Source organism: Coenobita brevimanus, chromosome 103 (assembly GCF_032717465.1).
Source record: "Coenobita brevimanus isolate Jiangsu-jjx chromosome 103, ASM3271746v2, whole genome shotgun sequence".
Classification (NCBI taxonomy): Eukaryota; Metazoa; Arthropoda; class Malacostraca; order Decapoda; family Coenobitidae; genus Coenobita; species Coenobita brevimanus.
Window position 1 is genome coordinate 10,654,715 of NC_137056.1, and position 23,030 is coordinate 10,677,744.

The 23,030-nt window shown below is 40.6% G+C and overlaps 1 protein-coding gene across 1 annotated transcript in view; it reads right to left on the reverse strand.

The window, feature by feature from the left end:
• Positions 1-232: 232 nt before the first annotated feature.
• Positions 233-23,030, reverse strand: part of LOC145415727 (integrin beta pat-3-like) — a 59,505-nt gene continuing 36,707 nt past the window's right edge. The window contains exons 11-20 of the mRNA XM_080284955.1: positions 22,232-22,342; positions 16,166-16,287; positions 15,801-15,906; positions 11,836-12,001; positions 10,327-10,433; positions 8,300-8,426; positions 4,811-4,975; positions 3,337-3,476; positions 1,335-2,758; positions 233-1,300 (exon numbers count right to left, since the gene is read on the reverse strand). Of these exons, the coding sequence (XP_080141081.1) occupies positions 2,684-2,758; positions 3,337-3,476; positions 4,811-4,975; positions 8,300-8,426; positions 10,327-10,433; positions 11,836-12,001; positions 15,801-15,906; positions 16,166-16,287; positions 22,232-22,342 (1,119 nt within the window). The 3' untranslated portion in view covers positions 233-1,300; positions 1,335-2,683. The remainder of the gene's footprint in view (positions 1,301-1,334; positions 2,759-3,336; positions 3,477-4,810; positions 4,976-8,299; positions 8,427-10,326; positions 10,434-11,835; positions 12,002-15,800; positions 15,907-16,165; positions 16,288-22,231; positions 22,343-23,030) is intronic.

Sequence of the window (23,030 nt, forward strand, 5' to 3'; positions counted from 1 at the left end):
ACCGTATGACAGGCTTTTCAGACTGAAGAGTTTAAATACAGCCTTCATTTACGTCTTCCGTCAATATGATTTTCGTAAGTTGAAACTACTGAATGTGGTCAATTGTCAGTGTATATTAATGTTTGTGTTTGCTAGAAAAGTATATTTATTTTTTCTTATTGTTTCTTATCACATGGATAGTATATTTCACTTGAAACATGTCAAGTTGTATGATATATTTTTATTCCTTGTCTGCAGCAATCACAGTCGATTATTTACTTTTGGTCCACTCTCTATCCAGTTACATCCTGCAAAATTTCACGTTTTATTTTAAACATTTGTTCTGAAAGTTATGCACTTACTATAATGTACAGTGCAGTATACATATACTCCATGGTCAGTATTTCACTTAATTAAAAACAAAAATGTCATTCCTTCTATACATTCGCCCTAACCTCTCCATTTTCACATCCACACGTATATTACCTGTCTATAAAGAGCAGTTATTCTGACCTGACGAAGGTCCGTAAACCCTTTCAGTTCAGATGATGGCCAGGTATATTCAGATTCGAGAGGTGATTTGACTAAAAGCTAAGGAGATTCATATCTACCTCATTACTAAGGCTAACACGAATTCATGAAACCATGATGTAGTATTCTAGTCGTGTGGGAGTGGTCCAGTTTCGTCAGGGAAAAGCAAATTTAACATAAACATTTCCAGAAGTCCGTCTGATTTAATATTCCTATTTTTTAATTAAAATTATTATGCCTTTATCGTTTACATGCAATATTTATCACCTTCAGTCCGATGATGTATTGTTCATTTTATCCAGCCCACCGCCAGGCGGTTTTATTCAGCTAAGGAAGTGTCCATAAGTAGGAAGGGACTTAACCCCTTCAGCCCAATGACGCCTTATTGTTCATTTACGATTTTATTCAGTTTCGGAGAACACTTTAGCACTGAAGGTGTTTACGAAGGCTACATCTAGCCTCTCCATTTCAAACAGTCTTTCTCTTGCTGAATGAAATCATCTGAAGGTTCTAAGAGTAAAATTTAAAGTGCGTTCTCGGTTTGAAGGGGTAAGGTTGTATTAACCCTATAGTTTGAAAAATCACTCCTAAAATGAACAGAGCTGACTGGTGATAGAATAAAATACAAAATACTGTGCCTCATCGGGCCGAAGGGGTGAATTCTCCTATCATAAATACAGAACTCTTCCACATATAGTATCATTAGAGTATTTTCTTTTCTGGAACAAGTGAGTCTTTATCTACTGCTTATTATTGGCTACAGTACTGAAGTATTAATCATAAAATTACTCTAATCTGTCTCAAAATACTACAGTTATGCATACCATCTTAATGATACTAGAAAGCATCTGGAGCCTGGAGCTGTGTCTTAGACCATGTTCGCACTAAATGCTTGCTGTCGCGGGCGGGAGTTCTACTTCACTGTAACTCCCAGAAGTTCTTGCCCGCATCAGCGTCCAGTGGGGTCACTTGTTTGGGTTACAGTCAGGCAAAACTCCGGCCCTCTTCAGCAAGCATTTGGTGTGAACGCGGCCTTAGATCTCACTTAAGAAGTTAGACCGCCTAGCTTACTGTTTTATGACCTCCACCTTGTCTTTACGAGTACAAAACTTTGGTACTGGTATGTACTACTGCTACATCGAAGCCAAAGTCTCCCCCTCACCTATACACACAACATCAGTGTCTGGAAGTGTTCCTGTCTCCTTTTTCTTCTCCTCCTCTTCACATCTCCCTCCAGCTTCTGATTCTTCCTCCCCTCCCATTTGCCTTTTACTCCTAATCCTCCTCCATTCCCTGTCCTTTCTCCTCTTCCTTCTCCTCCCTTCTGCATATGTCTCCTCCTCTTCCTCTTCTTCCTTCTGCCTCCTCCTCTCTTCGTTTCTGCCTCCTCCTCTTCTTCTTCTATCGTTATTTTCCTTCCTCGTTTTTTGCATTGTACTCCCCCCATCTGTTTCTATCCTGCTTTTCCATTTTCCTATTCCCTTCCTTCTTATTCCTCCCCTTTCATTTCTATTCTTCCTTTTCTTCTTATCTACCTCTTAATCTCTTCTATCCCCCTTTCCCTCCGCCTGTTTTCCTACTGTCTTCCTCAGCCCTTTTTTGTCCTCTTTCTTCTTTCTTTTCTTCTTTCTCTTTTCCTCTTTGTTTCCTCGGTTTCTTGTATCCTTCCTCCATTTCTCTTCTTCCGTCTTTTCTCTGCTTCCTCCTCTTCTCACTTTCTTCTGCCTTTCACTTCTTCTCCTTCCCTTTTCTTCCTTCTTCTCACTTCTTCAGGCTTTTCTTCTCTTCTTCCTTCTCTCCTCTGTTTCCTCTCCTTCCTTCTTCTCTCCTTCCTCCTCCTTCTCTCCTCTGTTTCCTTCTTCTCTCCTCTTCTACCTTTTCTTTCGTCTCTCTTCTTCCCCTTCTTTCTTCTCTCCTGTTCTTCCTCTTCCTCCTTCCCTCCTCTTCTTCCTCCCCCTACTTCTCCCATCTTCTTCCTCTTCCTCTTTCTCCTCTCCTCATCTTTCTTTTCTCCTCTTCTTCCTCTTCCTCCTTCCATCCTCTTCTTCTTCCCCTTGCTTCTCTCATTTTCTTCCTCTTCCTCCCCCTCTCTCCTCTTCTTTCTTTTCTCCTCTTCCTCCTTCCCTCCTCTTCTTCCTCCCCTTCCATCTCTCATATTCTTCCTCTTCCTCCTTTACGTTTGGCGTTGTCTAGCGAAGGCAGGATTCTGGAAGGTGCTTTGGGCACCTCTGTATAGCGGGTTTTCTTCCTGTGGAGTGAAAGTACATGTGTAAGATATGTGCGCACATTCTTATCTCCATATATGTCTACCTATCTACATATCTATCTATCTATCTGTCTATCATCTATCTATCTCACCTAACTCTGTCTGTGTCTATCAGTCACTCTCACTCAATTTACCTGTCTGTCTATTTATAATTCATAATATATATATATAAATATATATATATATATATATATATGTATATATATATATATATATATATATATATATATATATATATATATATATATATATATATACACACACAAATATATATATATATATATATATATATATATACAGTACACACAGATAGAGCACACACACACACACACACACACACTGTAGTTCCTTCACCTTAACCTGGTCCAAATTTTCCTCCTTTCATAGTTTACACAGTTCAGTGGCAGAAAAAGGCACTGCTACAGCTCTACACGTTTTTTCATAGCACTTTTCATGACTATCATCATGGTCCAGTGTTAATCCATTGATACAACTCCACATTCAAGACGGGGATATGGCAGTTTTCGGCCAAGTTAGGGTAAAAAGGGTATACTACTCACCGTGCCCCACTCAGTCCCCAGCCTCTCCTTTTCGAACTTCTCAAACTCCTTTCGGTCGTGGATGACAGTGACGATCTTCCAAATGACCAGCGTGACCAGTCCTATGGCCACGATGGCTCCGATCAGACCGAAGCTGATGGCTGGGCAGAGAGGTGGGAAAATGAAGAAGAATAGGTCGGAGAGGTGGGAAAATGAGGAAGAATTAGGTCAGAGAGGTGTGGGAATGTGTCAGCGAAGAGTTGGGGTGTGTTGGTGGGGTGTTGGTATTGTCAGAGATGTGTAGGGATATTTTGGCGGTAAGGATATGTTGAAGAGGTTTAGAGATATGTTAAAGAGGTTTAGGAATATGTTGGAGATGTGCAGGGATATTTGGAGTGGTGTACGGATGTACTGAAGAGGTGTAGGGATATAATAATGGGATATAAGTATATGCTAATCTGTGCCGTGCATGGGAGTCATTCAGCTGTGGTTTATGCAGTTTCATACAAATTAATTTTTTTCTTCCCGTTTTTCTTTTCATCCTCTTCTTATCATTCCTACCTTCCTTTTGTATTTTTCTATATTTAACATTATTTTCTTTCTCTCTCTTTTTCTCCTTCTCCCCCTCCTATCTTTCCTACCTCACATTAATCGTTATATTCCCCTATTCCTCTCCTGTCTTCGTGCCCTTTACCCTATCTTCGTTCATCCTTGCCTTCATATCCTCTTTTTTTATATTTCCTCTTTTTTCTTCCTGCCTTCTTACCTTCTTCCTTTCTTCCCTGCCTTCCTCCCTCCCTCTTTTTCTTCAGCCCTGTCTTCTTTATTTCTCTTATACCTTCCTCTATTCTTCCCTGCTTTCCTCTCTTCTTCCCTACAATCCCTCTTCTTCCCTGCATTCCATTCTTCTTTCCTACCATCATTCCTTCTTTCCTACTGCATTTCTCTTGTACCATTCTGTCTTCTTTACCTTCTTCCTTTCCTCCTTGCCTTGCTCTTTTCTTTCCTGCCTTCCTTGTTTCTTCCATTCCTTCCTGTTTTGTTCTCTACCTTCCTATCTTTTTCCTTATATTTCTTCCTTTTTCCTGTCTTATCTCTGTTCCTCTCGTTTTGCCCACCTTCTTCCCTTTTGCGTTACCTTAATCCCTCCCTCAGGCCTGTCTTTTCCCCATCTTTTTTACCTCCTCTATTCTTCCCTTCATCCTTCTGTATCTTCTTCATTTCTCTTTTACCTTCCTCCCTGTTTCTTTACCTTCCTCCAAAGTATTTAACAAGAAATGATGGTGGCGGAGGACATCTTCTTTAACTTCTTCATTCCTCTCTGTTTAACTTCCACCTTCTTTCCCTACCTTCTACATTTTGCTTTTATCCTTCCCCTCCTTTTCCCTACCTTTTTCATTTCTCATTTACCTCCCTGTCTGTTTCCCTAACTTTTTAATTTCCCCTTTACTTTCCGCCGCCCTCTTTCTCCCCTCCCTCCTCCACACTATCTTACCCAGCACTGGCGGTGGTGGGGGACATTCTTTCTCCCTGCGTACGTGTATGATGTAGGGTTCCATATTAGTGTCCGTAGCGTCGGGGTTGTAGCGGTATGTGAAGCTGAACTGACAACCTTCGTCGTCATCAAATATGCAGTGCTTCGATCCTGAGGCGATCTGACCTGGGGTGAGTAGGAGTGGAATTATTATTAGTCATTATCATCATCGTCATTACTATTATTATTATTATTGTTATCAATCATGAAGCACACAACTGTTGGCTGCTAACCCCTGAGAGGTGTTCAGTGGCTCTACAAGTAAGGTTGCATCAAAGGGTAACAAAACTAGGTGAAAAATTGTCATCTTCGTCTTGAATGCTGAACTGTAACATTACATTAACAATGGAATATGGTGCTAGTCACAGAGTGCTATGGAAAGGATGCAGAACCATGATTTTGTCTTATTCTATCACTGACCCACGAGAAATATGTTCCAAAATGACGAAAATCTCCGCATTGCAAAAAAGAATGATTCCTTTCCTTATTATTATTATTATTATTATTATTATTATCATTATTATTATTATCATTTCTGAGACACAGGCTGGTATCATTTTCGGCAACGTGCCGTATACCAAGGTCACCTAAACAGCTACATCAAGAGGCCTCGCATATACCGATGGGAGAGATTCAGCCCCCCCCCCCACCCCCTTCTCTCTCTCTGTTTGATGGATTTGATTAAAACTTCCTAGGTGAGTTCGTTGGGTTACTGGGAAGGTCTTCCATTTCATACACTTTTCCATTAAAGATTTTTAGGGGGGTCAGCCCCCTCATCAAATAAAGAATTGTCAGAAACAGGGAAAGGAGGGTAGGTACGGTGAAAGGAGGACAGATCTTTTAGTAAACTCTTGACTGGGTATGAACAATTCCATACTAGCCAGTATTAAGTCATTAATGTGGGACTGGGTAGAACTGATGTCACTGGGTTAGAAAAACTGCCATGGAATATCAGCAAGATAATTTCTAAATCCATCCCAGTCTGCCCTATCAAACAGCCAAAACTTTACTTGGCGGTAAAGTCTCACAATATTTTTGTGTGGTGCTTTCCTTGTTGGTCATGCATACTTAATTATCTCATAAGCAGTACAGGTGCCTTGGGCTAAGCCTCTTAGTCCCACTTTTAAGAAAATGACCGGTCACTCATCCTGAGTGGCATATCACTCGGATTCAAACACCTTTTAGACATATCCGACTGGTGCGCTTTAACGTACTAAAACATAGCCATTCATTATTGTATGGTTATCACTCAGCGTGGTAAATGGTATACTGGGCTATAAGAAGCAGTTTGGCCTGTCACTCACTCAGTGTAGTCACTTGAAGGCAGTACGAAATAAAGGCCAGTCTGTAGGCTATGGCTGAGCCGGGACGCTGACGCTTGCCATTGGCCTGGTCAGAGATGGAGTTTGCTGTCTGCATAAACTTATAACGACAAGAAGTGATTGGACCTGACTGATAAATCATAACACCAGGAACTATTGCGATGTCTTAAACTTATCACACTAGAAATGGAGAGAATTGGTGCTCCGATGCCGGTGACACGCTCTATTACTGAGGTTCCCAAACTTTTTTCTTGTCATTCTCCACATGTGCCAGAAAATTTTTGATAATTCCTCACCTCCCAACTTCTAAAATGGGGAATTTCCCCCTCTCTTTTGGGGTTATTGTAAATAACTTTAGATTTTAAAGTGGTTTGCCTCCATTTAGCATTATTCCTTAACTTGTCCATTTATGAAGCATGATATTTACTTGAGAACCAAAATTCTGACCTTAAAATTAAAATGCACGAATTAAAAGCCAATAAGCATTTGGCCAGAAAACATATCAAATTACATACGACAACATATAAAAAAAAAAAACTACTTTGGCAATTCTGACCTTATCTGTTCATCCCCCCCTCTCTCCCTGGAATGTCCAAATTTTCCACGATGTGGAAAATTGTATCCATTTTGGAATCCCTGCTATATTATCTTTTATTTACAGACCTGTATCCACTTTTTACAGCATGATGGAGCTTTATGGGGATAAGTATGAGCAAATACGTCATAGTGAAAGTAAAAAAGCTCTCATGTCACCACAAAAGGAACCTAAAGAGAACCAATTGCAAATAAAGCGATATGAAATAATAACAACAACAATAATAATAATAATAATAATAATAATAATAATAATAATAATAATTCATCATTATTCTGATCTCTGTTTCCCACCATAGGATGGGGTGAGGTAGGATCTTGAAAACAAGAAAAGAGAAAGTACGAAAGAAGAACTGTCATCAGCGTGCCCAGTGAATGTGACCACCTATTTCTTTCACTATTCAAGCCCTTGGAATCGTGGTTCCACCTCACAAACCTAACCATCTGCATACTTATATCTTACATCTCTGCTTGCGTCGCAAAACGCAAGTGTAATGACAGCTACGCGAAGGTATTTTGTAGTTCTTATTTTTATTGAACACTCTGAAGTAGCACTCAAATCTTTAATCTGACAACAACGATTTTCAGAGGTATACTTTCATGGCTCCCTTCCATCCTCCCAAGTCAGTCTCTTCTTCTTTTTCATATCTTCCTCCTCTCTACACCCATTTATTCCCACCCCCCTCGACACTCACTACTGGAGTGTATTTTGATATAAATTTTCATTGTACTTAAAACACCAGTCCTACAACACCCATTTTCACAAGATACAGTTTCCGCCCTAGTTCCACCGCCCACCAGCACTCCATCTCATCCCATCCATTCCTTTGCTCACCACGCCTATTTCTTTAACCACCTCACGACGGTACATGGCGCGATGCAAGTTGTATGATCGACGGCTGCACTTTTATTTATTTTTCTTTAATAAATGCCCTACACATTACCTGCTAGTTAAGATTAATCCGTCAATTATCATGTTCAAAATGTCAGCCAGGATTCTAAAGACAAAGTTAATGCAGTAACTTATGAGTAACTTTGGGTAAGAATTTATAGAGTAAATGGAAAAAGGAACCATATGGGTAGCACAAAGTCTTGTTATAGGCCATATAGCGCCTGATGGTCTAGTGGTTACAGTGTCCCAATCGGAGTGACAATCCACAAGGGACGAAGGCTCAAGAGGTGACCGGAGACATTCCGATTATGCAATACTACCAAGAGTAAACTGGAAACTTACCTTCAGATCATCAATTCTTAAATATCTAGACTACAGTAGGCAAGCCTCGGGTTCCAGCATCTCGAAGGGAGTAAAACTGGACTGTCTGTTTTCCCGAACGTAATCGTCTCATGGTAGTAAGATTACAGGATCATAATAATAATAATAATAATAATAATAACAGCAACAGTAATACAGTAATAATAATAATAATAATAATAATAATAATAATAATAATAATAATAATAATAATAATTATAATAACATTTGAAAAAAAATCACTGTGCTCTGGGGTTTTGTATAGGGATCAGTGTGACTAACCATCAAGACTGTCTATCTTGTTGAGTGTGATGTTGCAGGTGTCACAGTCGGCAGTCCTGGGCCCTTCGTCAAACTGCAGGCATTGCACGCAGTCCCGGAATTGCAGACACCGCCCCGTGTTGCACTCCTACGAGAGGATAGTGGGAAGGTAGGTTGAGGTGGCGTGAGGCAGAAGTAAGGGTAGGTAGGATGGCGGGGTACAAAGAGGTGAGTATAGATAGGCTGTGGAGATGGTAGGGTACTAAGAGTGGATAGATAGGCTTTGGGGATGGTGGGGTATTAATAGGTGAGGAGAGATAGGCTGTGGGGATGGTGGGGTTTGGGAGAGATGGGAATAGGTGAGATGGTGGGGGCTGGAAGAGATGGGGGTAGGTAGGATTGTGGAGGTAAGTAGGATGGCGGGGATATGCAGGATTGTGGAGGTGAATGGGATGGCAAAGGTAGGTAGGACTGTGGATGTAAGATGGCGACGGTAGGTAGGACTTTGTAGGATGGGGATGAGTAGGATGGTAGGGGTAAGTAGGATGGTAGGGGTAAGTAGGACGGTGGAAGTAAGAAGGATAGTGGGGGCAGGTAGTTTGGTGAAGGTTAGGAAAGGTGGTGGTAGGTAGGATGGTGGGGGTTGGGAGAGGTGGAGGTAGGTAGGTTGGTGGGTAAGTCAGAGGAGGTATCAGGTAAGAGAGAAGGTGTGAGATAAAGAGGTGGACAGGAATGTAGGTAGGACAATGTGGAAGTAGGTGGGACAGCGGGGTGACAGGTAGGTAGAATAGTGTGAGATAAGTGGGACGGGGTATGATACTGTAGTTGTTGTGGCCTGGTGGCCTACACGCTTATGTTGCCATCCTCTTGCAGTCCACCATCCTCTCTTCAGGGACAGGAAAGTACCTGAGGGACGTTTGTTCAGAACCAGGCAGGGGAGCCTTGAGCCGCCAGGTTTTATCGATGCCACCACATGGAGGTGTCCTTTTCCAGAACCAAGATACATGTATAAAAAAAAGCTATAAATATACTATGGAGTTAAGCAGTCAGTATGCCAATGCAAAAATATACTACAAAGTTATGTTGTAAGTAAGACAGTGTAATAATATACTACAGAGATAACATGCAAGCACGATAAGGTAAAAATGTAAGATAATATTTTAACATAAGGGGGCGGGCCTTACACAGGATATTTGTTATACTTCATAGATTACCACAGATACTGGAAATTATTAAATGCGTAATGAATTGTTATATCACACATACCACCACATGGAGTTACCACCAAGAGCGCAACTTGCTGTCATACTCTCTTAATGCACGTCTTACTTTTGGTGTAATTTCAGAGTCCTTATCAATATGTAAGGTACTGACAATTTCGGTTGATTAAGTTTGGACAAGTCAGGTTAGGTGAGAATAGGACAGGTTAGATTAGGACAGATTAAATTAGGTGCAAGCAGAATTGACATTGGATTTGGCCTGATTCGTAGGTATTCGGGGGCTTTCAAGGTTAGGTTAAGTGACAATACTAGGTAGTTAAAATCATGGAGGGGTCTGAAGTGCGAAGCCCTCAGTTAGGTTAAGCTTGGTTGAAGTTAGGTTTCTTATTGCTCTGAATGATACATGACGCATCCCGTTGGCATGATTGGTTGTAAGCAATATGTCTAGTCGACGAGATCGTCTGTAAACACGCCGCCGCGGGCGAACTGACAGCTTCCTTAAATACCCCAAAATAAGTATGTTTTGTTTTTCCTAGCCTTTTGTAATCTAGAATGAACAAATAACTGTCTGTGTTGCCTACTGAACTAAGATTACTTTCCTGAAGATCGTAAGGTTGTAAGAAGACAGTTGGAATCGGTGCGCCGTTGTGATAAAAATGTTATTTACTGATTAGCAGAGGTAAATTGTAGGCATGACAATATATAATATATTTAAAAGGTAAGCTGTTAGTAGAACTACGCAAAAATATACTACAGAGATAAGCTGTAAGCAGGACAATGTAAAAACATACTACAGAGGTAAATAGGGCACTGTAAATAGGCACTAACCGGACAATCCTCGCAGAAGCGGCCGCTGTAAGAAATTCCCTTGACCGAATGGCATTTACACTTCCCACAATGACAGGTTCCGTGGCCTGAACACACCTTCTTAGACCCTGGTAAGTAAAGGTAAGTAAAACTGGTAAGTAGATGCACGGGAATGGTAAGCAGGTGCAAGCAGAATTGAGAAGATATACAGTCCTGGTAAATGGATGTAAGTAGACCTGGTAAGTGGATGTAAGCTGCTGCTGTTGCTGCTTAACCCCAGTCTGTGCACTGAAAACAGACTCGCCGGACCGCAGGTAAGAACTGCCCCTATTGGATCTTCCCATTTGTTCCCTGCACTGTTTATGTTGCGCTTACGTCTTACGGTGGCATGTGCTGTGCAGGACTCCAGTATGTGTGTTATTTTATGTGGGTCTATTCTACAAGCCTGTCACCTGTTACCTGCTATGCCACCCAGTTCGAATCTAAACTGGTCGCTGAGAGGAGCTTAGGTTATGTCCTCATCGCTGAGAGAGCTTGGTTATGTCCTAGCTATGTGAACTCGATCTTCTCTTTTTAAGGATACCTCTGAAGGGTGGATGTCGAGAAGAACGCTTCTAATGTAGTGTTCTGGTCATGGTATTGTAGTTGCCCTGCGCGTGAAATGAATATGTACAGTAGGTGTTTCATCATGACTAGTGTTGGAATGTCTGGAGGTGGGATGTTGTTGAAGAGTTTGGCAACGTTTTTGTGGTGATCGTTTTATGTGTCTAGCTGTATTGCGTGTGTATGTCATATGAAGGCAGGGGTGTTGTGTGTTACCACAGGTTGCCTTGTGGAAGAGTTTGCCGTTACACAGAAATATTCTTTAACTGGGAAGATTTTGATTTCAAAGTATAAACTGTATTATTGGGTTTGATGCAATCAGGGATGCTGCGCGGAACGTAAACAAAACTGGTAAGTGGATATATGTAGAACTGGCAAGAAGATAAATAAACCCCTCTTATTTTTTTATTAAGATAAGGAGAGGGTTTTGTACTGATGGGGTGTATTTTTTAAGTAGCCCTAATTAAGTCCTTCACGCCGATGACTTTTTATTTTTTTGGGGGGGAGGGGGAAGGGCTATTCTTGCCATCACCAAACACCTCTTTCACCTTAGGAGAGACTTTTCGAACTGGAGGAGTTAGATACAGTCTTCATTAACCCGATCACTACTAGAGTACTCTCCCAAGCTGAACATAGGCTGGTAGCAACAAAAATGAACCACAAAATTTCCTCGTACTAGCAACAAATTTGTTTAAAGAAGGAGGAAAAAATCCTTAACGTTATATACATCACAATATTGTCAACCACTTTAGAAATAGTTTGTTACTGTAACCTGGTGAGAGAGAGAGAGAGAGAGAGAGAGAGAGAGAGAGAGAGAGAGAGTGTGTGTGTGTGTGTGTGTGTGTGTGTGTGTGTGTGTGTGTGTGTGTGTGTAATTTCAACTCTGCCCTATGCAATGAGCACCACTTCTTTCGCTGCCACATTCACCTGGACCGACACAGGCCGAATCATCCTCACACTGGCAGAGGTCCCCGATGTAACCCTCATTGCAGAGGCACTTATTGCAGGCACAGGACCCTCGCCCGTGGCATTCCTCAGTCTCACTTGTTACGCATTTGAGTCGGTTACATTCACAGTACCTCCCATAGATTTCCTGCAAAAGAGAAGAACATTAAAAAGTTATTTGCGTCGGCTACACTCACAGAACGTTCCATGGTTTCCAGCAAGAAAGAGAAGATGATTTAAGAATTTTATTTTTTGTATTAGTTATGATCGTATCACTTACGGCCACATCTTCCATGGTTTCCTGCAAGAAGAAGAAGAAGAAGAAAAAGAAAGGTTTGCGTTGGTTACACCCACGGCACCTTCCGTAGACTTACTGTAGGAAGAGATTTGGTAACAGATTTTCAGCTACTTATTCTGTGCATCTTACTCTGATTTTCCTCTTGTATGTTAATGATGTAATTATTGTCCTCCAATCGGATTGAGCCGGTGAAGGTTTGTATCCAAGGAATTGTTGGGGTTGATTGCTCATATAATGCCACTCAGGGATAAGTGAGGCTGGTCACTCTCATCTTAAATGTCGGGACCATCTGCCTAGCCCCGGACTCCTACGCTCCTCATGGGGCAATGTAGGATTGGATGATGGATAGGTGGATGGATGTTAATGGTGAAAATTGGTTCTTTACTGAATATAAGTAACATATAAGAGAACCTATGGTGTAGGATGAAAAAATAAAAAATAAAGACAAATCACTAAGCAAGAGGGACTAAGAACTCTCCTATGCCAGACAGAATATGAACATCATGCCTATAGACTGTACGACGGTCATAATGTAGACAGTCAGTAGTTTGCTAAGCCTCAATCTTCCACTAGCATATGACACGCAACAATCAAATTTACACCCAGATCCCCAGTAATTGCCTGAATAGGGACAACGAGGAAATAAACTCTGTCCAAAAGTCTAACCGGATCAAGAGTCAGACTCCTGTTCTTTCGGTTTCTTTCTTTATGCAAGGAAGAAAGAACCAAATGCCAGGAGCTGGCAAATTGTTCCCTTCAAGAAAAAACAAAAACAAGGTAACAGAGAGCCAAATTCAAGATGCTCGATGTGCTAACCCATGTATTACTGCCTCCCCCTATCCCACAACGCAGTGTGAGTGAACTACAGTTCGTCCACCTAAAGTCCTTCACTCTCTGAACACATTTGCCAGACACTCGTACAGACTGACCTAGAAACTCCATTACTCACCTGGTTACTGAAGAACTATTTTGAAAACAGTCCCCTGCAGTCCCATTTGAGCCCCCAGGACAGTTACATGGGTCTTCCTAGGACCCCCTAGGTCAGTGCTTCTTAAATTCTTTCGGCCCCGATACTCCCAAATTCAACTCTAAATGAACCTGATACTCCCTCTCTGATATTATTACTCGTTTCACCTGCACTTTCAAATAAGAAGAGAAACAGGAATGGCCATGAACAAAGCTGAATTCTATGGCTTCTTTTATTTTGTATTTATTTATTTTTTGTTTTCAACAAAATAACATTCCTACACAAATTATGGCTACCAACAGATACTAGTTAGTCGTAGTTACCATACATGAAATTATTCAATTTTTTTCCAGGATGCTTTTCTGGATACCCTTAGAACTCATTTGGATACCCCTTACAGGTACTGAGGCACAACTTTAAGGACACCTACCCTAGATAATCTAGTGAGACACCTTCTTTAAGGGTCCTTTGAGGGGTCATGTTCACGCCTTTTTGGTCACGTTTTTGTTAACTTTGACTACACAGAGCCAGAGTCTTCAATGTCCGGCAGCAAGCAGTCTCACTTTTCTAGCTTTAATATATACTTGCAACCATTAGGAGATTTTTCTTCGCTTAGAAGAATTTTCTCCAGTAAAATTATAGCCTACTGTAGGGACATCACTAGAAAGAACTCTTCAGCTGAATGTTTTTCTTGACTGTTTTGCATATTTTTCTCATTCTTTCGTTTTCCTTCTTTTTCTTTCTTTTTCGTTCTGCGACTATTTCAAGTTTATATAATATCCAGACAATCTTCTACTTGATGAATTCTAAGAAAGATTGTCCCTGGTAAGGAAGCCCGGTGTCATATGGCATCATGCACTTCGTGTTTTCGAGTTTCGCGCTCAGTACTGTCCAGATATATTGGTTTTTGGAAACTTTTGCAGCGTCCCCCAGCAGGGCAGATATATTGGTTTTTGGAAGCTTTTGCGGCGTCCCCCAGCAGTAAGCCACATGGTGTTGTCAGGATTAGCCGTGTTTTCGCGCTCCTGTTCCTCATCGCTTCTCAGTGATTATCCGCGTATCCATTTGGAACAGTTTCCTGATGCGGTGTTATATTGTGGAAAAAAGATTTTTTTTTTTTTTCAGTGTGGATACATTGCACACAACATTTTAGCGAGTGTTTTAACCTAAGTATTAAACTGAACAACATAACAACTACAGGAACTTGGAGGTGTAGACACTCATACACCTGGAAACCACAGAAAACGTGCTGCCAGGTACTAACGGAAACAGGAGATATTGTACGTGAGTTTTCAGCTATATTAATATATTATGGTCACGAAAATTATTTTATAGTATAATCAGGCCGCAACCACCAAAATATGATCACAATAATATATCAGTATGGCCTAAAACGTAGGTAAAATATTTCAGGTTTTTATGTGTTCCAGGTATGCAATTTTCTGTGGTTCTCAGAGGTCACTGGCTTGCAGAGTGAGTGTCCACACCTCCAAGTTCCTGTAGTATACTGTAAGTTATTTTGCTCAGTTTCATATATTTCCATCTCAGTACCTGAACAAGTAAAGTGCTTTTTTTTTTTTTTTTTTTTTTTTTCCCAAAGGATCCATATGTGCATTTACTTTGGTTCAGTTATCCTAATGTTTACTCATACAAGCTCCAGATGTCTTATTATTTTGGTAATCATAAAACATGTTTGCATAAGAAAAAAAAAAATTCGTACAGTGATTCCAAACGGATACAGGGTTTCCTTTAACTCTGCAAAACATGAGGGTTTCCTGTCCAAACTTAAGACAATGCCAGACAAAACTCTGCCAGGAGCCTACAGTTACTGATTCAGTTAACACAGGGCTAGGTTAAGCTAGCTTAGCTTAGTTAATCTTATTTACAACCAAAAGGAGCACTCACAGAGTGTAACACCCTCATCCAACAATCAGATTAAGGCCAAACATTTAACTCTGCCCTGTAAATTTGACCTTTGAGTGGCTGTTCTGAAAATCGAAATACAGTACTTCTTTCATAACTGATCCTCAACCCATCCACGAAGTGTGTTCCAACTGTTTAAACTGACCTTGCCCTTTCACGTATTTTTCAGAAAACTGAATCACTTCATCCTTCACTAATCTTAACCCCTTCCACGAAGTTTGGTACTGTACAACTCTGATCAAAACTAACTGAGTTCATGGCCGAAACTTGGACCTTCCCCTCTGACCGATTGTTTGCAAAACTGAATCACTTCCTAAATTTCTTTCTTTCATCCTTTCCACCAAGTTTGGTCAAAACCGGATAAAAACTGTCTGAGTTGTCTTTGCCCTTGACGCATGATGTGACATTTCTTTCACCCAACTTTTAATCGCCTGTTCCTCTGGTGTCCTCAATCATTATGCCACATTTGGTGCAGTTTCATTCAACTGTTTTTCCATAAGCTTGCTGACAAGCAGACAGACAAACCAACTGAACCAAACACAACCCCTAACGCATTCTGAATCTTAATCTCTAGGAAGTCTGGATGAAATTAAATAAATATTTTTAATGATCTTCTAACTATAACATTACCCTCAACCCCAAAAGTGCAGTTATTAGCGAGGTGAAGCAACTAAAACAACAGTATGCTGGTAAACGAGTTAACTAACCAACAAGGGGGTCACACCAAAATGTACAAGCGAGGTGGCTCACTTAACTAACCGGATGATTGTAGCAGACACAGGTGCCGCAGCTGCAGTAGCCCAGGCCAGAGCACACCTGACTGCTGTTTGAAGACAGTGGCCGGCAAGGTGACTGGTCCAACTCCCTGCCACAGGAATAAAGACTTAGGCTACCTGGCACGGGAACATATAATTCACTTTCCAAATAATTACATACATGGAATAAATATTTTTACAGTATGAATAATAAACACATCTTATATGAGGTAAAGTTTTTTTGGATCCCACGATATCAACCTAACAGTCTATTTCAATGAGTCTTGAGTTTATTCAACTCCCCCTACCCCGCATCTTGAGCGCTGCCTCTATCCTAAACTAAGCCATCACTGACTTAAGCGTACTAACTTGTTGTCGTACATGTTGCTACACTGGCACTTCTCCCCGCTGAAGCCTGGATCACACTGGCACACCCCACACACCAGCGTACCGGACCGGCTGCAGTTCATTGCTTGCGGCACATTCAGGTTCTGCAGGGGAGTGGGCGAATTAATATGACCACACGCTTGGTTTGGAATGGCAAGAGCCACTTTGTCAATGAAGAGAATTAGCTGGGAAAGGGAGAGTCGGAAATGAGAATGAAAAGACCTTTAATACACACTGTTTGGGAAAGAAGTGTATGAGTGAAAAGACATTCAAGTGGGAATGGAGTATGTAAGTGGGCAATCAGCACTCAACACACCAGCCTAGGCATTATTCCTCGTCGTTCAGAGCCCTTAAGTCAACGCCAAGAACCATCCCAAGTGGCCTATGTAAAATAAATATCCTCTCCCAAACACCCGGAACACAGATTTGTACACCCTCTAAAAAAAATTTCGGCACCCCCTGCTCTGATACCTTTCGCAACGATCACTGTTACAGACGGCGAGAATACGTGGTGTGGTTGATACCCCTGTACCTCTCTCACTCTCCCACTGGATTTCATCATTAGCGGACGAAGTAACACACACCAGCAACAAAGGGCCATGGATACCAAGCACACACCGAAATTCAGGAGATGATTCACAATGCTTCGTGTGGTGTATCATAATGTATCGTGTCGTAAGGGTGCCGAAACTTTTTTTATAGCCTGTACCATACATGGGCTCCACCACCACCCCTTCTCTCTTCCACCACAGGAGTTCGCTTCCTCTCTTTGCTGCGTGCCTTCACCACTTCTCTCTTGTACTGTTAGAATTACGCTCTCTCTCTCTTTCTCTTTGCTGAGTATTTTAACCACTTTTCTCTTGCGCCACTGGAGTTACGCTTCCTCTCTTCGCTGCATATTTTCACTACCTCTTCTTGCATCACTGGAGTTACGCTTCTTTCTTTGTTGCGTGTCTTCACTACTCTCTTCCATCACTGGAGTTACGCTTCCTTTCTTTGGTGAATCTCTCACCACTTCTCTGTTCCGCCACTGTAGTTACACTTCCTCCCGTTGCTGTGTATCTTCACCACTTCTCTCTTGCACCACTGGAGTTACACTTCCTCTGTCTGCCGCGTGTCTTCGCCCTTCCCAACGCACTAGCTGCACTCCTACACCGAGGCCCGCGTACGATAGTTCTCTTTACCATAACTTGACCCAAACCCTCATGCTTTTGGAGTTGAAGTTACAGGGCTCAATGGCATAAAAACACAATACTGCGGTTGTACATCTTTTCCATAGCACTTATTTGTGACTGGCACCATATTGTTACTCTGATGCTACAACTCAAAATTAGACATGGAGAGATGGCAGTATTAGACCAAGTTAGAGTAAAAAAGGCAGCGTATAGTTGGTTATGGAGGCTCCCTAGCACCTCTCCCTCTCCTGTTTATTTCTGTATGAGGTATGTTATTATATTCTTGCATGTTACAGTCTAATCAAGGATGATATATAAAAAGACAGAAATAACTATCAGGGGTGCCCGGCGTTGTCCGGGAGAAACCCTCTGATCGTGCAAATCAGCAGTGCCTGGGACCCTTGATGGCCACTCCCTGTGGAAGAAGACCCCTGGGGTCAAATTTTGCCCACTGTATTTATGTTCTTCCTTGTGCCCATTTCCCTAGGGATATACTCCCCATGGACCTATTCCTACCATGGACCTATTTTCCCACTACCCATCCACTCACCAGCCCTTCCCACCCACCTTGCGCTCGCACCCAGCCATCTACCTTATCCATCCACCCATCCACCTTCCCATCCACCCTGTCACCCACTCACCCACAGTCACCCATACATCCTGGCCACCCATTTTCCCACCCACCTCTCTCTCTCTCTCTCTCCAAGTTACAGTGTACCCCACGTTTTCCTGTTGCTACTGGCATACGGGGACGGTTTCAGTATTCTTGGATTTTACACAGCTGTGTGTTCTTACCTAATTGTTCTTACCTAATTGTATCTTTACAGGAATGAGTCAAGCTCGTACTGTCCCGTGTCTTAAACCATATTTATCGTACATATCCTTAAATTTGTGAATTGTTTTGGCACACACAATTTCATTCGGTAGTGCATTCCATTGATCAATTGCTCTGTTTGGGAAACTGAATTTCCTTACGTCTTTATCACCTCTCTTCTTATGCAGTTTTTTGCAGTGTCCTCTCGTTGATGCTTCTCCATATGTTAAGTAATCATTTATGTCTATTTTCTCCTTTCCTGATATGCATTTATATAGCATTATCATGTCACCTCTTTTCCTTCTCTCCTGTAGTGTTGGTAGATTCAGTTTATTTAGTCTTTCTTCGTAGCTTAGGTCCCTTAAGCTTGGTATCCATCTTGTAGCGGCCCTTTGAACTTTTTCAATCTTGTCTATGTGCTTTTTGAGATGAGGACTCCAGACTACTGATGCATATTCCAGGTCTAATGAATGATGTTATTATCCTTCTTAGCATGTCTTCATTTATGTATGTGAATGCTATTCTCATATTTGCAAGCAGTGTATACATGTTCCGTACCTTCTCGCTGATGTGGTCAGCCGGAGATAGTCTGTTATTGATAATCACACCTAGGTCTTTCTCTCTTTCTGATGTATATAGGGTTTTATTTCCTAACTTATAATCCCAATCAGGTCTTTTTCCACTTTTACCAAACTTGATTACGACACTTGTCCACATTGAATTCCATTTGCCATGTACTACTCCATTCATGAAGTTTATTTAATTCTTCTTGTAGCTCTTTACAAGAGTCTGTGTTAGTAATTCTCCTTTGTATTTTTGCATCATCTGCAAACATATTCAGATAGCTCTCATTTCCAGTGTTACTGTTTATATCATTTATATACACTAAAAACATGATTGGTGCCAGCACTGAACCCTGTGGTACTCCACTAGTCACTTCTTTCCATGATGAGTAGTTTCCTCTTAGTACTGTCCTCATTTCTCTTTTTATGAGAAAGTCTTGCATCCAACAAAACAGTTTGCCTCGAATTCCTCCTTGATGGTACAGTTTCCATAAAAGTCTTTGGTTTGGTACTGTGTCAAAAGCTTTCTTGAAATCTAAATAGATTCTGTCCACCCATCCTTCCCTTTCCTGTATTGTGTTTGTTACTCTGTCATAGTAGCTTAACAGACTAGTAACACATGATTTTCCTTTTCTGAAACCAAACTGTCTTTCTGTTATCATACTGTGTTCTTCTAGATGATTTACCCAAGCTTTTCTTATAAGTTTTTCTAATACCTTGCTTACAGCACTGGTCAGTGATACTGGTCGGTAGTTGAGTGGATTTTGTCTATTTCCTTTCTTGAATAAGGGGACAATATTTGCTTTTTTCCAAATATCTGGTAGTTTACCTTGACTCGAGGATTTCTTGAAAATTAAAAAATAATGGTTTACATAACTCCTTTGCACATTCTCGTAATACCCAACATGAAATTTCATCAGGACCACTTGCTTTTCCTCTGTCTAATCTACTTAACTCCTCCTGTATTACTTTTTCTGCTATTTGTATATCTGGTAGTATGTGTGGACATGCGTGTTCCACATAGTCCCTCTCAAAATTTTTTTCTTCTGTAAAAACTAATTGGAAATTCTTATTTAGTGCTTCACAAATATCTTTCTCTTGTGTATAAGTGATTCCCTCGTCCGTAATGGATTGTATTATATCTTTTACTTTAGTTTTGCTTCTGATATAGCTGTAAAACAGCTTTGGTTGATCACTACTTTTATTTATTATATCCTCCTCAAACTGTTTTTGGGCTTCCCTCCTTATTCTTGTATAGTCGTTTCTTGCCTGTTTGTAATTATTGTACGCCTTTTCACTATTGTGTCTTCTGTATCTATTCCACAACAAATCTCTTCTTTCTTTTGATTTTTTACATTCTGTATTGAACCATTTCTGTATTTTCTTATCTGCTTCTTTGTGCTGTGGGATGTACTTCTGGACTCCTATTTCATAAAATTCACAAAAATTTTTATATACAGCATTTAAATCTTGTCCTCTAAGCTCATTTTCCCAATCAACTTCTAAGAAATACTTCTTTAGGTCTTGATAATTTCCCTTTTTATAGTTTAGGCTCTTTTTGTAACTATCTTTGCTATTTACTATGTCATATGCTATCCTGAAGTTATAGTTTAGTACTGCATGATCGCTTTTGCCGAGTGGAGGGTGATATATTAAACTGTCAATATCATTTTCTTGCCTTGTAAAAATTAGATCTAGCACTGAAGGTACACATCAAGTTCTCTTTTTCTGGTGGTTTCCCTCACATGTTGCGTTAAGAAAAACTCTTGTACGAGATCCAGGAGCTTATGTTCCCAACAGCTTTTTTGGCTATTTATATCTAGAGTATTCCAATTTATATTTGTATTGAAGTCCCCAGTTAGTATAATTCTTTCCGATTTCTCTTCCATTTTATGTAGCAATGATCTTACACTCTGAATTGTACTCTCTGCCAGGTCCTCATATTCGTCTCTTTCCCATGTGTTTGATCTGGGTGGCATGTACAAATTTGCTACAATTACTTTACCTTCAGATGTGTCGATCTCTACTGCAATCAGTTCTACTTGTGATGGTATATCTAGTTTTATTTCCTTGACTTTTAGATTTTTCTTAGTTATTATTATAATTCCTCCTCCTTTTTTTAAATATCTGTCTCTTCTCCATATATTGTATTCCTCTAAGTTTAGTATGTCATTTGATATCCTTGGTATTAATTTTGTTTCAGTTAGGCATATTACTTGTGGTTCATTTTCCCTGACATAATCATTCATCTCTAGTAATTTAGATCCCATTCCATCCACATTTGAGTACATCAACTTTATCATCTTGTTTATATACTTGTCCTGACATAGTTCTACTACCTTCCTCCTTTTTCTTCCATCCTGTTTGTGTACCACTTTCGTGCCTGCAATCCTATTACTTTGTAAAAAAATTTCTTCTTGTCCTCTTCTGATCTTCCCTCATTTTTTGTTTTTGCTTCCTCCCTTTTCTCTTTCAGTAATTCCATTTCCTCTTGTGTTAGACATCTTTTTATCCATACATTTTTGAGCTCCTTTTTTTCCTTAAGATTCTTTGCATTTTTTAGTATCTCTTCCACAGTGTTTACACTCTGGAAAGTCACCTTTAGAGGTCTTGTCTTGCTTTTCTCGTATTTCCCTAACCTTTTGTGTTCCTCTGTGTCTTTACTACAGATTTCCTCTGATACTTCTTTCAGTAAGCTCATTACATTTGCCATCTCCTTTTTGTCCCTTGTGATCTTGTTTTTAACTTCATCCTCTTCTATACCAGTGATTACTATTGATTTGTTTATCTCTACTGAATCTCTGACTAACTTTGGATTGTTTTGGATTATTCTTTTCACCTCCTTTTTAATGCTTTTTTCCTCCACCCTTGTTTCTAAGTCTTTCTTTACTTTCACCATTTCTGCATACGTGGTTTCTACATCATTTTTGTAGCTTTGCACAGCTTCATTTACTTGTGTTATCTTCTCCTCATTATCACTGCTCTGGTCAATAAGACTGCTAACTTGCCTAATTGTCTCTGTGTCATTTTTTAACTCTTCCATAACACTCTCGTGATTGACTACTGTACTTGCCATTTCACTAATTTTCTTCCTAAGTGTACTCAATTCCACGGTTAGTTCACTGATGGTTGTGTCTTTCTTATTGGCCTCCCTTCCTAGTTTTTCTATTTCTTCCTTTTGCAAGTGCATCTGCTTCTTTATTTCATCAATTTCATTTTTGAAAGCCATTTCTAGTTTGTTTACACTTTCAACCAGTCTATTGTGGGTCTCTACTTCAACCAGTTCTTGGTAGAAATCATCATTTTGCTCTTTACCTTTATCCCTTTTCTTTTCCAAATTTGTTTTACTGAAGTATGTATCCATTTTGCAATACTTAAAGTGCAAAGCATATACTAACAATCTCCGTCTTGTTGTAAACAAACCTCAGAGATGTGTGTGTGTGTGTGTGTGTGTGTGTGTGAGAGAGAGACAGAGAGAGAGAGAGAAGCTACTGACCTCATTATCACAGCCACAGGAACACATGACATCAATCTCCAGTATAAGGCTGTCCTGGTGGGTCTTCACTTCAACATAGAACTTCTCGCCATCACCAGGGCACTGGGTAGCCTGGCGGTGCAGTGATGGATGTTAGGTCAGGTCAAGCTAGGTTAGGTTAGGTTAGATTTGGGTTAGTTTGGTTAGGTTAGGTTAGGTTAGGTTGGGTTGGGTTGGGTTTGATTTGGTTAAGTTAGATTTGGGTAGGCTAGGTTAGGGTAGGTTGAAGTGGGTTAAGTTAGGGTAAGTTAATAATGATTTGGTTAAGTTAGATTAGGTTTGGCTAGGGGATATGTTGGATTGGGTTAAGTTAGGTTGGGTTAAGCTAATTTTGGTTAGGCTGGATTAGGGATGTTTGGGTTGGATTTGGTTAGATTGGGTGTGGTTAATTTAGATTATGACAGGATGAGTTGGGCTTTGTTGGACTGGATCAGGATGGGTTAGGTTAGATATGGTTTGTTTAGGTTTGGCTAGGTTAGGATGGGTTGGGTTGGGATGGGTTAGTTTGGGCTATGTTAGTCTGCACTGGGTTGGGTTGCGTTTGGTTATATTTGACTCAGCTAGGATTAAGCTACGTTAGGTTATGTTATGTTATGTTATGTTATTGGTCAGCTCAGGTTAGGTTGGGCTGGGTTAGATTAACATGGGCTAGGTTAGGTGTGGTTAGATTAGAGTAGGTTGGGTTGGGTTGGACTGCGTCGGTTTAGGTTAGAGGTTAAGTTAGGTAAGGACAGGTCGGGATTATGTGGAAAGTTTTCTG